Here is a 16,028-nt window from a genome sequence, read left to right on the forward strand (position 1 = left end):
TCTAGTATCATTGTTCAGTTTTCAATGTTGTGGAAATACGTGTTTAAGTGTTATAAAAATACATGTTAGAAATATTATTGTTGTTTAAACACTAAAAACTGTTGTTTAAACATTGGTACCAAACAGCCCTTAAACTTCATTAATTCTATAGCTTTTGGTCCATGGTGTTTGGACTTTGGAGTACTTACATGTGTTGGATACATTCATACATACATGGGTACACTCATTTTAAATCCAAGAAAGTGGCTTAAAAAGTCACAGGGTTGTTCCACAAGTTGCTAGTCTAAATTCGATCGTAATGTACAATGAAGAACCATACCAAAAACAAAAAAAGAAGAAAAGAAACAAGGAAAGTAAATCAAAGCCAGAGGTGGAATTAAATCAATTAATGGGCAATTGGGAATTCCCTGTGAAAAGAGGATTTCAAAATCAAATGGAGTGTGGTGAGTATAACTTAACTTTCAACCATCAGACATTCATTCTGATTCTATACAACTCTGTTCCAGTTCTGTAAGTGTTTCGTTACAAATATTGGGAAACCAGTTACTCCTTGGGTCTAAAGCACAACAACCATTTAAAGGAATCAGTGCGTTGAAATTTTTTTGAAATGCTGCGTTGAACTGGAGACTTTTGTGTAGGCTTGGGATTGATCTCATCATTGCCTCGCGCACGAGGTGATGTTGTTCGTGATTCACTCATTAGGTCAATCACTTCCTTTCCTTCACAAATGATCTTTACTTCACAACTTACTGGTGCACTCTGAAGCACTTGATCAGCTATCCCATTCCCTTTTCTAAACTTCAATCTCCTATACATTGGAAAAATATATGCGAGAATTTATTTGAAGATGAGAAAAGGGTTGCTTAGAAAAATTGGAATTGATTTCTCAATTGCTCTTGCCTTTAACACACTTATGATTATACCTTAGGCTGGATTTAGTGGTTCCTAACACCAGCTTTCTTATGTTGACAATAGGAATGAGGTCCAGGATTGCCTTTGAAACCATCTCACTCTCAATAAGAATGGTATCTACCTTAACCTGTTTGATCATTAGTCTTTTTTTTGGTTCAAATTAAAAAGATTAACCCAGAAACATAAACATGTTCCTTTAAAATGATACATTGGAGGTTTATGTACCTTGGAAGAGGAGCATGCATTTAGAAATTTTTGGAGTAGTTCTCTCCTCTTGTTTCTTTCTTGGTCCATGTAACTCTGCACCTGCTCTGGACTCACTTGACTCTTTGGAATCTTTCCTACTATAATCACAAAGATACATCTGTCATTTAATTTGATCACATTGGCAACATTTTTTTTATTACTAACACAGAGACAATGAAAATGTAATCCAATTATTAGATTCAAATCGATCATGGATAAAATCCAATGAACTCCATTATTTAAACTCAGGCTTCTGCATTCTAATATCTAAATTATCTAAACCATGGCTTAATTATGATGATTATCTCCATTCGCAAAGAAATAATTTCATAATTTTATCAAGTACTATATCATTGAAAATCCTAAATAATATGTCACTCCATACACTATTAGATTCCATAAATAAATAAAAATTTGTCCCTCTTGAATGATCAAACTTGGCTCCTCAAGCCTCATGCTTGAGAGTTGAGACAATCCATTATCCATCTACAACTAATTACATCGAACCTTTCGATGTTGATTCTCATAGAAAAATTAAAGCTAAGCACAAATCTAGGCCCTTAAAAGAATGAATTACAATTTAAAACCAGGCATATCTAATCCCTTTTCCCGTGAATCATGCATGGTACTAGTATTTTGTCAATTCTTTTTGTCTTTGTTTGGAAAAAAAAAAAGCCATTTGGTGGTGGTGGGTGGGTAAAGACCCAAGCTTTTAGTGGCCCAGATTCCAATGCACCAAATATTTGACCATGACTCACCAACCAAAGAGAAAAAGAGGGGGAGAGAGCTTACATGGACTGGGTATGTACAGTATCTCAGGGAAGACATGAACGAGATAGACCATGGTGGAGGGAGAGGTAACAGCGTGCTTTAACGTCCAAACTAGAGCTTCCATGCTTGACTCGCTCTTCCCCACACCCACATACACGCTATCTTCCAAGCTCTGAAGATCCAATGAATACAAACTACCTGCCTCAAACGACTCTTCTTTGATCGTTTCCATGCGTACCAGTCCATGATCGTTGACCTCAATGATCTCGCTTGTACTACTACTCTCTTCCTCAATCTCGCTCACGCTGCTATATGCGTTAAACTGGTTCCTATACCCAACAGTTGTAGATGCGCTGGCTTCATCATGGGATTGGATATGTCCTATCTCTGATGACAATGACACAGACATCTTAATTTGGCTTCAAAGAATGATCAACATGACACTGTTTTTGAAGCTATAACATATCTTCTTGTTGGACTCTTTCTCTCAGAAAACTACATGACAATAAAGAATACAGGGGGTTCCGTACTTGCAAACTTTTTGCCATTTATTTCAACGCTAATTTTGGCCCAGCCACCATAATGTACGATCCCTATGAGCTAAAAATCCAGAGACTACACCTAAAGAATAAGTAAATATTAACCACGAAAAGAGGCTGTCAGTTTCTTCTACTTTGACTTTGCCAGTTCGCTCGAGGACAAAAACAATCAGCTTTGTTGGCAATACGTCATGCATTGATATATTTACATGTGGATCGATAAAGTCTAAAAGCGGTAAAGAAAGAATGCATATATCAAACATATAAGATCATGGTCGATTAGTAACATGTCCCGACAGTTTTGACGTTACCTTGTTGGCTTATTATAATAATCTTCATAATGAATAAGGAGCTACAGTGATTTCTCTTATATGAGAAATAATTTTAATTTTTTTGATATATTTTTGAAATAATTTGAATAGAAATGGTAATTAAATGTTCATCCATGTGTGAAATATATTTCATTTATTTCACAATATAAATTAATAGAATTTTAAGAATTTTATGGTGAAGCTATCAAGAAATCTAATTAATATTAATAATCTCATTATTATTATTATGATATTCTTGGTATGGGAAGGTACAATTTATTGAATTCTGATCTGACTATCTGAGGTGTGAACAGTGATGCACAGTTTTGAGATAATTTTCTATTGTCGCGCGCGTAACATAATTATTGGAGTGAGAGGAAATAATAATACATTATCGCTATTATATATTTTTGTACATGAACCACGAATGGAATATCCAATAGATGTGAAGGAATCGCGGCTATCGGGAAAAAGATATATTCAAAGTCAAATGTAGTTCTCACAAAAGAAAAAAAAAATGTAGAAACATGATTTTTTTTTTTTTTTTTTTTTTTTGGGTGAGGTCGGATTTGGGATATTCGATGGATATTTTTGTTTTATTCTTGGCAGCTTCAATGTCACTCGTTCAGGAGATTTTTTTATTATTATTTGTTTTCTGCCCTCCATAAAGAATTAAGACTATGGGTCCGTTTGGATTGAATTTCTTGTTACTGAAAACTGAAAACACTGTAACAAAATAATTTTTGAATGTATGAAAAGTACCGTGGGACCCATTTTTAATATTTTTAAATGCGTGAACAGTGATGCTACAGTATGTGAACAGTGTGCTACAGTGCATGAACAGTGATTTTTGTCTCTGCACAGTAAATTCACTGTTCATGTGCTAAAAAAAAAAAGAAAAAGAAATAAGGAAGGAAACGTGAAATGAAAACGTAGACGCAGTTTTTAGTCATATCCAAACACATATTATATTGTACGTGAATAAACAAATTGGAGGAAAAAGAATATTGAGTTCACGCATTTTTTTTTTTTTTTTGGTAAATTACAAATTAAGTTTGGAGGTGGTTGAATTTTACACCCTAAAGTTTCAGAATTTGGATTTTACCCCCTAAAATTTAGTGATATTTGGATTTTATACCCTGACGTTTCGAATTTAGATTTTACCTCTTATATTTTAGAAGTGTTTTGGATTTTACTCTTTAAAGTTTTAGATGTTTGGATTTTACATCTTAAAGTTTCAGAGTTTAAAATCCAAACAATCTTAAACTTTAAGAGGTAAAATCCAAGTTGTAAAATATTATGGTGTAAAATCCAAACACCCTAAACTTTAAGAGGTAAAATCTAAATTCTAAAACTTTAGGGTATAAAATCCAATCACCCTCAAACTTTAGGGGTGTAATTTACAATTTACCCCTTTTTTTTATAAACAAACACACAAAAGCCATGGTAGTTCACACCCTTCAATCAAGTTCTTAGATGTTTATTCTTTCTTAAAAAAAAATGTTAAATGTTTATCTAAACTCTTGTTGAGGTCCAAAAAGTCATGAAGTTGCATCAAGGCCCAAAATGGCACAGAGAATTGAACTCCATAAAAAATACTTGAGCCTGCAATAAAGAAAAGGGATGGTAGGCCCAAATCCATTAAGGTTTTAAGGAGGAACCCAAACCCACGAATGGGTAAGCCTTAAAACTCATGAAACGAAGGGAAGAAGAAAAGCCCAGCTTGCCAAGGTCAGAAAATCATTAGGGAGCCCAGTGGTGAGAACTGGGCCGAGATACCTGGGGATTGCCAGGAGCTCGAGATCCTCGGGACGTGCAGCAAAACGAGAGTTGAATTAAGACAATTCAAAAGGGGGTGCTAGGAAACAAAAGGAACGAGAATAGATATGTCCCTATCAGCCACTCAATGATGCAGAAATGAATCAAAAGGCTTGGGAACCAACAACTCATGAACAAGGGGCTAGTACCTCGAGAAACCCAGAAAGAGGAACCATGAGGGGAAGTGGCTGGAAAGCTTTCAACTTGGCAGGAAGGAATTAGCTCAGTTGGGAAATGAAAAAGGGAAAGGTGGCCAAAAACTGAGTTTGAAAAGGTGAGGTTTAGAAGCCTTGAAGGAAGAAGGACCAAAAGTTAGCTCTCTAAGGACACCCCAAAACGGAAAGCCAACTAGAGACTTTCGGGGGAGAAGCACCAAAAGAAGAAAATTATGAGAAATGAGGAAGAGACCAGCCACTAATGTTGCTAGCACAATATTGGTTATGGTACCCAGGAGAGCAAATGGGGGGAATCGGTGGTACCCTAGAAACCCTAGGATAACACTATAAAAAGGGGAAGCAGCCAACAATGAAGGGCATTTAGCAACAGTGAATTAGAGTAGAATCATTAAGAAAACTCTATTAGAACTCAAAGAAAGTGAGAAAAAAGTGGGAAATACCACCCAATATCCTCAAACAGGCACTAGAGAACACACTTGGATTCAAACTTTGCAAGTCATAAAGACTTGAAGAGTCATCTAAGTCTGTGATTTTTGAACTTATTTGGACCTTGTGATACGTCCTAGTGAGCATAATGTATTATATAATTGAGAAATTAATGAAATATTTCACAATATCTTAAGGACCCTAACGTTTACTTTGTGCCTTTCTCTATCACATTACCCCTTTATTGTTTCTTGCTGTTCAATGCATATATTTCTTATTTGCTAGTATGTATGTGTTGTAGGATTCTTACTCTGTGCACTATTTGGTTCGTAATCAGCCCATTTAGCTGCGGTGAACCAAGCCCAATCCCTTAAAACAACAAGTAAAAGGGCCTATAGTCCTTGTTTCTACTTGGACCTGGGTGCTATCCAAAAAGGACCCACACATTTTGGTGACTCTGCTGGGGACTGGGTAAAGGAGAGGGAAGAAGCAGCCCCTTCGTAGAGCATAACTCCAAGACCAAGGAATAGCAAAGGTACCAATGTGCCACCTGTAGCCTCTAAGCCCATAGGAGAAAATGAAGTGGCCTCTAGACAAAGGAACGAGGTACCTCTGGTAGAGTAGGAGGTCGTTTCAGGGCAGAGGTGCACAGGGCAGGAGTTAGACCCTGTGGCTAGAATGGCAGAGATGCTGAAAGATTTGCGGAAAGAGATCCACCTCCTCAAAAAGGGTAGGACCCAAGAAATCAAGGATAACGCCCCTCTGTGGTCAACCAGGATAGAGCCCAACTAAAGGGAGGGTCAACAGCAGAAGGGGGAGCTAACCCCTAGTACCTCACGCTAGCAGATGTCAATGCCCTTCTGGAACAAGAAAGGGAAAAGTTCTCGAGGATCCCCAAGCAATTTTCTTGAGATCCCTCATTCCCACCAGAACTTCTTGGCAAGTCTTACCCTAAGGGATACGAACCCCCAAAGTTCCATCCTTTTGATAGAAGAAATGGAAGTGTTCTGGAACACGTGAGTAGGTTCGTTCACACTATAGGCCCTTACGCAGGAGATAAGGAGCTGTGCTTAAGAGAGTTCGCTAAGTCCCTAATAGACAGAACATATACATGGTATACCAACTTGAGGTCTGGGTCCATTAAGACCTGAGAAGAGATGATGGAAATGTTCTGTGCAAAATACTATCCAGGCGAAGACATGGTCACCTTCCAAAGCCTTCAGATGGTAAAGCAAAGGCCTAGAGAGGATCCTGTCCAATTCATCAAAAGGTTTGAAGATGTTTCTCTAGACTGTTATGGGGACTATGAAGAAAAGGAGCTCGTGGAGACCTACATATCCAACATAATCTTTGATTACAGGCTTTAGATTGAAAATCTATGCATAACCCAATTTATTGACCTGCTGCAAAGAACTAGGAGGATTGCATTGACTATGAGGACAAAGAAAGTGCTAGTACCCCAGGCCATGATAGCTTCAATAGGAGAAAAAAGGAAGAAACCTGAAGGAAAAATTGCCAAGGATCCACTTGTGATCCCATGTACTGCAGAAGAAATGAATCATGTTTTGGATAAATGGATTGAAGATGGAATTGTTAGGCCATTTACTGTATCTAGGCCACCAACTGAAGAAGAAAGAAAGAATATTTTGTTTTGTAGGATTCATAACTATGTCAAGCACTCTATCAAGGACTGTTGGACCCTCCATAGGCTTTTTTACAAGAAGCTTAGGGAGGGTACCCTAGAGCTCACTCAAAAGGAACCCGAAGTGTAAAGGAACCCTTTACCCAACCATAAGGGAAAGGGAGTGGTGGCTGTAGTGATCCATGGGAATCCGGTAGAAGTAGAAGAATCTGAAGGATCTTTCCATCCAAGCACAGTCAGGACCCTTTATAAGAATCCTAAGTTCAGATCACTATTCAACCAATTGGGATTTAGGCTAGAAGCAAGAAGGATGGTCACAAAGTCCCTCATAAGTATAGCAGCAGATTTGGGAATGGAATGTTCACAGCAGAATCCCATGCTAGCTGAGCTTACTTGGAGACAACCAATGCAATAACCTTCACTGATGAGAACATAGAGGTTGAACATCCATATCATCGCAGACCCCTTTATCTAATAGCCACCATAAACGGTGTCCAAATTAGAAGAGTATCGGTAGATACAGGGGCACCACTCAACTTCATAGACCTGAATACCCTTAAAGCCGTGGGCCTGACTGGCAGGAGGATCTTGAGAGCTCCCATAGAGATAATAGGATTTGGAGGATCAGCAGAATCAACTGAGGGATATGTGCAGTTAGCCTTAAGGGTAGGCCCAATAGTAGTCCTGACTAGATTTCATGTGATTAACTTGAAAGTTTCTTACCATGTTCTGTTAGAACACCCATGGTTCCATAAGCATTGCCTTATTCCTTCCACGTACTATTAATGTATTAAAGGGAGATTGAATGGGAAGCCCATAAAAATCCCTGCCAACCCTAATCCTTTCAATCAAGGAAAGGTAAACTTTATGGAGACAATGTTTTATGACGAGTTGGAACCAGATGATGAAAGCCTTATGCCGGGGACCCCAGGAGCACCTGTCTTGGAAAAAGAAGAAGAAGGAGGTACTCATGACCTGAGGAACCTCCTGGACAAAAAAAGGCAAAGGAAGGAAACCAACTCCTCAGGATCCAGAGAATGCATGGTAGTATGGGAGCTTGGAGAAAGGCTAGTTTATTGTTTATAAAAGTGCGCGAGGCCTAAATGCTTCGTGCAGGAGGGTCCCGGGCCACTAGATTGTATGATGGCTCAAGAAGAAATCCTAGAGGACCTAGTCAAGGAAGCACAAATTCAGCCTGAGGAAGAATTGGAAAAGGTAAACTTGGGGGCTAAGTTGGGATCCCAGAAGCCTGTTTTTATTAGTGGTTAGTTGACAGCACAGGAGAAAGAGTAGTTAGTGGCATTACTCAAAAATATGTGGATGTGTTCACTTGGACATATGATGAGATGCTTGGTCTAGATCCAGGGCTAGTGGTCCATTCTCTTAATGTAGACCCGGGAGTCACACCAGTAGTCCAACTAGCCAGAGTCTTTCACATTGATATAGAGGCTCAGATAACTCAGGAGGTCAAGAAGCTGTTAGTAGCTGGTTTTATCAAGTCTATCTAGCATCCCAAATGGCTCTCCAACATAGTACCCATGAAGAAAAAGAATGGCCAAATTCGATGTTGTGTGGATTTTTGCAATCTAAACAAAGCATGTCCAAAAGATGAATTCCCTTTGTCTAACGTTGGCCTTCACGTAGATTCAACTGCGGGAAACTCAATGTTTTCATTTATGGTTGGATATAGTGGGTACAACCAAATCCACATGGCTGCTAAAGATGCAGAGAAGACAGCATTTAGGACATAAATCAGAAATTTTTATTATACCATGATGCTCTTTGGCCTTAAAAATGCAAGAGCCACATACTAGCGAACTATGACAGCTATCTTCCATGATATAATGCATAGGGAAATGGAAGATTATGTGGATGATATTGTGGTAAAGTCAAAGACCAAGGCAGGACACTTCCAGATACTTGAACAAGTTTTTGAAAGGTGCAGGAAGTACAAACTACGCATGAACCCCATGAAGTATGCATTTGGAGTATCTACTAGAAAATTTATTGGGTTCCTAGTACACCGCAGAGGCTTAAGTGTAGATCCAGTCAAAACTACAGCAATCGCAACAATGAGAAGGCCTACTACGGTTAAAGAGTTCCAGAGTTTCTTGGGGAGGGTCTCCTACATCAGGAGGTTTGTGCCAGGATTAGCTTCGATTACAAGTAGTTTATCCAAACTGTTGAAAAAGAGGGTTGAGTTCATTTGGGGAACTGAACAGCAGGAAGTCTTTCAAAGGATCCAACAGATCATGAATCATCTTCCTACCCTACAAGCACTGATACATGGGCAACCCCTGTTGCTATATCTAACATCAAATTTCAAGGCTATAGGAGCCTTGCTAGCACAAGAAGATGATGATAGGAATGAGCAACCCATGTTTTACGTAAGTAGGATGCTAAAAGATACAAAAACCAGGTACCCCAGGATGGAAAGAGCATGTCTAGTGGTTATCTACACGTCTCAAAGGCTAAACCAATACTTCTTAGCCCACCAGATCCTCTTGGTAACCAAGTCACATCCCATAAATGCACTCCTTCATCAGCCTCTCCTAACGGGAAGGATAGCACAGTGGCCGGTCTTGCTCTCTCAATGTGACATCAGCCTTAAGACCCCCAAGGTTGTCAAAAGCCAAGTCATAGCAGATATGCTAGCCTAGTTCCCAGGGAAAGAAGAATGTTTACTAAGTAAGGAGATCCCCGGGGAAGTGGCAGTGGCAGAGTTCCTAAGAAAGAAGAGGACAATGAGGTTTGATGGGTCAGCAACGACGACTTCAAACGGACTGGGAATTGTCCTAAGCTACAAAGATGGGGATACCATGTCATTATCTTTCAAGCTTGGGTTTTCTTGTTCAAACAATACTAGTGAGTACGAGGCATACTTGACTGGATTGGTCATAGCACTTAGCATGGGAGTAAAACATATGAGGGTTTTAGGAGACTCCAACCTTGTGGTCTCTTAGGTAAGGGGTGCTTTGCACTAAGAGAGCAAAGCCTGGCAACTTACAGAACTTGGGTGCAAAAGGTGGAGTAGAAATTCCAGACCTTTAGTGTGGAGTACGCCTAGAAGAGTGAGAACAGGTTCGCTGATATCCTCAAAAAGATGTTCTCTGAAGAACCAAAAACAGTAAGATTGGAGAAATGAGGTAAAAGGGAAAATGATTAATGAGCTACAATGATTTCTCTTATATGAGAAATAATTTTAATTTTTTTGATATATTTTGGAAATAATTTGAATAGAAATGGTAATTAAATGTTCACCCATCTGTGAAATATATTTCATTTATTTGACAATATAAATTAATAGAATTTTATGGTGAAGCTATCAAGCAATCTAATTAATATTAATAATCTCATTATTATTATTGGTATGGGAAGGTACAATTTATTGAATTCTGATCTTACTATCTGAGGTGTGAACAATGATCACACTTTTGAGAGAATTTTCTATTGTCGTCTAACATAATTATTGGAGTGAGAGGAAATAATAATACATTATCGTTATTATATATTTTTGTACATGAACCACGAATGAAATATCCAATAGATGTTAAGGAAACGCGGCTATTGGGAAAAATATATATTCAAAGTCAAATGTAGTTCTCACAAAAAAAGAAAAAAAGAAACATGAAGTATTTTTTTGATATTCGATGGATATTTTTGTTTTATTCTTGGCAGCTTCAATGTCACTCGTTCAGGAGATTTTATTATTATTATTTGTTTTCTGCACTCCATAAAGAATTAAGACTTTTAGTTCACGGCTTTTTTTTAATTGTAAATTATACCCTTAAAGTTTGGGGTAATTGAATTTTACACCCTGAAATTTCATAATTTGGATTTTACCTTCTAAAATTTGATGATGTTTGGATTTTATATCCTGACGTTTCAGAATTTGGATTTTACTTCTTATATTTTGAAGTGTTTGGATTTTATTTCCTAAAGTTTTGGGGTATTTGAATTTTACACCTTAAAGTTTCAGAATTTGAGAATGTAAAATCCAAACAACTATAAACTTTAGGAGGTAAAATCTAAGTTATGAAACATTAGAGTGTAAAATCCAAACACACCAAATTTTAGGAGGTAAAATCTAAATTCTGAAACTTTAGGATGTAAAATTCAATCACTCCCAAACTTTAAGGGTATAATTTACAATTTACCATTTTTTTTTTTTTGAGAAACAAACACACAAAAGCCATGGTAGTTCACGCCCTTCAATCAAGTTCTTAGATGTTTATTCTTTCTCAAAAAAAGAAAAAGAAAAAAAAAATCTTAAATGTTTATCTAAACTCTAAACCAAGGTAAGGTGGGCATAGATATGATAATATTGGACCGGGCCTATTAATCCATCCTGATCCAGATGATCAAAATGGATACAAATAAGGGTTTTTTTTAAAATTTTTTTTAACTCATAAAGATATGGATCAACTTGAACTTGGTTCGGTAAAAAAATAGGTTGAGTCGGGTTAACCCGTGGTCAAGCCGATTGACCCCCTTTCAGGAAAAAAAAAAATATATATATATATATATATATTTTTTTTTTTTTTAGGTTTGGCTTTGTTCGCCCTCCACAACTTCAAACTTTCAAATTTTCTTCTCTAATTCCCACTGTCTTAGTTTTTCTTTTTACTCTTCTTATTCATTTTATTTTATTAAGTTTGGTGAGGGCAATGTCTCTATGCTAACACCACAACTCATTTTTGCTAGACCGATCTCGCATTCTTGCTTAGCAATTATCAATTGGTCAATCTCCGATCTCCCCCACTAGGACTATCACCCACTGATTATCCAATATCCATTTGTCATTACATTCACTCATTAACCTATATATAGCTCATTGTGTAGAAAATATATAATTCACAAGGGCTTTACTCACGATATTTCTCTCTTTCTCTATTTATTCTCAACACGGTATCAGCCACGTTCTTGTAGCCTTTAATAGTCAATGTTTATCATCACTATACAACCTTGCACATTGCTGTTCAACAGCGTTACCCTCAAACTAGTGCACATTCCTGTCCAACAATGCCACCCCAATTCCCAGACCAACTTGCTCGACAACACAGATCTTCACTTTTCTCTTATCCAAAGATATCAGCCAAACGACTCAAACCAAAGTCAATTCCAAGCTCACACACGTCCCAACTGGTGTTTCCACATGCCTCACGAACCACCATGCATGCGCCACCTAGAGTTCTCGTGAGCCATCTTTTTTCTCAACAAGTTTGATCAATTTTAGTTTGAAGTATATTTTCTTATGAAACTAATCATTGTGCTGATACTTCATCCGAATAAGGATGCAACTAGACTGTAGAATTTTTCGTTTATTCTGATTCATTTCCTGAAGTTATTTTGTTATTGAACTAGATGCTTCTCGTTTGTACTCGGACTGATTAATTAAAACACCGATGATTTTTTAAGGTCCAACTAAAGTCTATATGAAAAAAACAAACACACACAAGGAATGATGTGTTTCTAATAAGACCAGGTGCATAAAAATTGTGTGTCAAAATTTGACTCTGACCTGATTCTAGAGTTCGACGAGTCACACTCCAAGATGGCGTATTTAACTTGAATATTGTGAGCTTCCACAACTTGACTTTCAATTTTCAAAGTATGTAATGTAAGGGACTCATTTATATATACTGGGGACTGGGGAAGGTTCAACTGTATTGGTGTAAATGATCAGCCCAACTCTTCACGAGCAAACCCATCAAACTATGACTAAATTTGGTCAAATTAATTGTTCCGCTCGCTTGGGCCATTTACTAAGATATATTAAGAAGCCAAATAATTCAAGCACAGTTAGCTAGCTAGGCTTGCAAGTCATAAATAGCATGCCTAGCTCGCATTCTTTTCAATCTTTTCCCACTTAAAGACAAAGTTGGGCTTTGAACAAAGCAAGGCTCAGCTTGACTAAAACTCATTCACATGCAGTTCACACCCATAAGTTGAAGTAACATTGGAATTCCATATCGATCCATAGTCTTCATATTGGTGATACAATTTTAATGCAACTGTATAACGCGTTGTAACTTGTAAAGCACATTGGAATTTATTGCATTCCAGAAATATCTACGTGGTCCACAAAGCGTGGGAAATTTGGAATACAGGACCATAATGTCACTAATTGGGTACTACATATTGCTGGACACCAAACTGTGATGACACTTTTTCATTCTCCTTTCCATGTGTTACATTACAAAGACCATTGAATGACAATGCTGAGAGCTGAGTGTTCGACGAAGTTTCTCCGTAGAAAAAAGATGCATTATGGTCTAATGCCTAAAGTAATGGGGTTCTCATACTTTTGGGAAAAGTATTCTTGCAAAAGCAAAACAAAGCCAAATTTGTAATGCCTTCTGTCTGATATTTCACACTTTGTTAAGAAGTTATTGTGAGTTTTGGTTTCTTAGGGGCGGAGCCAGGAATTTCTGTTTGGGAGGCCAAGTTGCAACACTAATATATTTATCAAGACAAGCCCATACACACACATAAATACACATGCTTTTTTTATTATATACACACTTTTTTATTTGATAAGTTATATATATACACACACCCAACAAAATAATAGCTTAATATTTTCAATCAAAATTATGTTTGATGGCTATCTTTCATAAAATTAATAAAACACATTTTCACAATTTTCATAGTGAAATTCTTAAAAAATTTCATTTTCTATAAAAATTATCAAATTTTATACTAATGTAAGTAAAATTATTCAATTGAACTAATGTAATTTTCAAAAACAAGGGAGGAACAAATTAGTCTTAAAACATATTTGAAACTATTTTGCTTTGACCCATTATGTGGCAACTAAAGAGACATTTCATGTGTAGTTTTAGTGACAATAATTTTTTAATGAGTCAATGACTTGTTAATCGCCACATAACAAGTTGAAAAAGATAAATTCAAACATGTTTGGTGCCAAATTTTTTCAAATATTTAATAGATATAAAAGCACATTTTACAATAAAAAATAGAATTGTGAAAAATAAAGTTGTCTCTATAACTATTAGACTAATTATTTTTTTTAAAGCATCATTGAACTAATACAAATACTTAGGGGGGGCCAGCTCTTATTTTTGTATACTAAATTTTGAAAACATTAAAATAATTATATATATTTAAAAATTTTCCAAAATTGGGGGGGGGGGGGGGGGGGGGGGGGGGGGGCGGGGGTGGGGGGCCAGGCCCCCACCCTTCAACATGGCTCCGTTTCTTTGACTTTTTCTTCTGTCAATATAACCTATTCAAATAGATGTATACCTGTACATGGCAATATGACCTATTCATGGAGGAAAAAAAAGCAAATGGCGGTGACATTTAACTGACACCTCTTGTTTATTTAAAAAAAAAAAAACTCAAAACACCTCGAGTCTTGAGATGAATGGTGATCATGATCTTAAGTTCAAAGATTGATTTACCGATAAAAATAATTGTACATATACCATACATAGTGATAGTAAATCATATATCAACATTATACATATCATATTTTTGTAAAATATCTCTGGTAACAATTAAGCCAATGACAATGAGTGAATTGTGAAAACCATGTGAATGGTTGGTAGAACAAACAATTAATATAAAATTAAATTATATAACATTTATTTATGATATTGTTAAATGACTTACTTGGTATGTCTGTCATAAAAGATATTTTCTCCATTTTTATGTCAAGATTCTTTAAAATAAGGTTCCAGCGAGTCAAAGTCTTATAGCTAAATTAACATCTCTTCACGCATAAATTGTTTGAGAGTTTAGGGAAAAATTGTTCGAGTTGTGAGATTAGCAGCATGTTCTAAGTATTTCTAAAAAAAAAAAAAAAAAAGTTCCAATGATAATAATTTAGTGGTATTGTATGAGTTTAGTATTCCAACACGGGGAGGGGGGGTGTTTGAAGAGGAAGAACAGAGTAAACAGAAATAGTGTGAGAATTTTTCTCTTTTCTAATAAATATTAATGAATGTATTGAACATGTTAGATAGTTACCATTTTTTAATATTAAAAAAATACACGCATACCAAACACACAATTGTATTTTGTTCACTTATGAAAAAAAAAAGTTATTAAAATTAAAATATGGTACAAAATAGATTTTTTTTTTTTTTTTTTTTTGTATTATGATTTTTTTTTTTTTAGAGAGTTTTAACCTATGATGTTCGTTTTTTATGATAACTCTTTATTATCAAATCAAAATACCAATCAGTTTTTAGTGTATTTTCACAACACTTTTTAAATGAAAGTTTGCACACCATTTTAAAAACTGGTACCTGAACTCACATACCAAACAAACCCTTAACCTTCAAAGTAAGGCAAGGTCGAAAAGGAGATAAAGTAGGCTATCAACAATAAATTAGGGTGCTAATGACATCCACCTACCCATTTTATAAAGAGAAATGTGATGTCTACAATATTTTTATAACATTAAGATTTTTACTAGTAGTTTGATTGGTAAAAAAGTAATTTTGGGGCTAAGTTCAAATTAAAATTAGTAACAATGCTGTTACTAATTAGAATTTGTTATAAAAATGCCAGGATAGCTCCAATTTTTGTAGTGAACTTACTACTTAGAATTTATTATAAAAATATTGTGCAATGACACTCTCCTTATGTAAAATTCAAGTCTTACCTATATTTAGGTGTTGGTACAGAAATACTAGCGAGATAATTGAATTTAGCAATAACAGAATGGAAAAGGGAACCCAAATAATGTACGGATGCATTAGTCTAACATAAATTGAAAGGCTTGTTTTGCAATTTAATACTGATCATGGATCTGAGATTCAAACTTAAAATAATTTACAATTAGTTCACTATGTACAAGTTTCTCAAAAAAGTTCACTATGTACAAAAGAATAAAAAACAAAGACTCAGACTGGCGGACCCATATAGGAAAAGAACAACATAAGAAGAATAAAGAGTCGGTCATTCGTGGCACCATTTCTATGTTCTTAGCCTCTTAAGAGGGTTCTAGCTGAATACTCTTAAGGCCACTCGATTTTCTTTGTCTCTAAGGAGAAAGAATATTCCAAAGCGAAAGAAACGTTGAAATGAAGTGCAGGAAGAGATCTACCGACGAAGGACCACTGCTAGGGTAAATACACCGTCCAATTACTTTGATGGTGCGCATTGATAGGAGTTCCGGACTTGATCACACCTACAAGTTCAAGAGTTGTCGGGT

At 36.2% G+C, this 16,028-nt stretch overlaps 1 protein-coding gene across 1 annotated transcript; it reads right to left on the minus strand.

Annotated features, from left to right (window-relative positions):
• Nucleotides 1–354: 354 nt before the first annotated feature.
• Nucleotides 355–2,550, minus strand: LOC126726860 (U-box domain-containing protein 35-like). The gene is made up of 4 exons (XM_050432265.1): nt 1,951–2,550; nt 1,138–1,256; nt 924–1,039; nt 355–808 (listed from the first exon to the last, which is right to left on the minus strand). The coding sequence occupies exons 1-4, from the start codon at nt 2,336–2,338 to the stop codon at nt 544–546; spliced, it is 888 nt and encodes a 295-aa protein (XP_050288222.1). The 5' UTR covers nt 2,339–2,550; the 3' UTR covers nt 355–543.
• Nucleotides 2,551–16,028: the final 13,478 nt, after the last annotated feature.

The sequence above is a fragment of the Quercus robur genome, chromosome 5 (assembly GCF_932294415.1).
Source record: "Quercus robur chromosome 5, dhQueRobu3.1, whole genome shotgun sequence".
Taxonomy (NCBI): Eukaryota; Viridiplantae; Streptophyta; class Magnoliopsida; order Fagales; family Fagaceae; genus Quercus; species Quercus robur.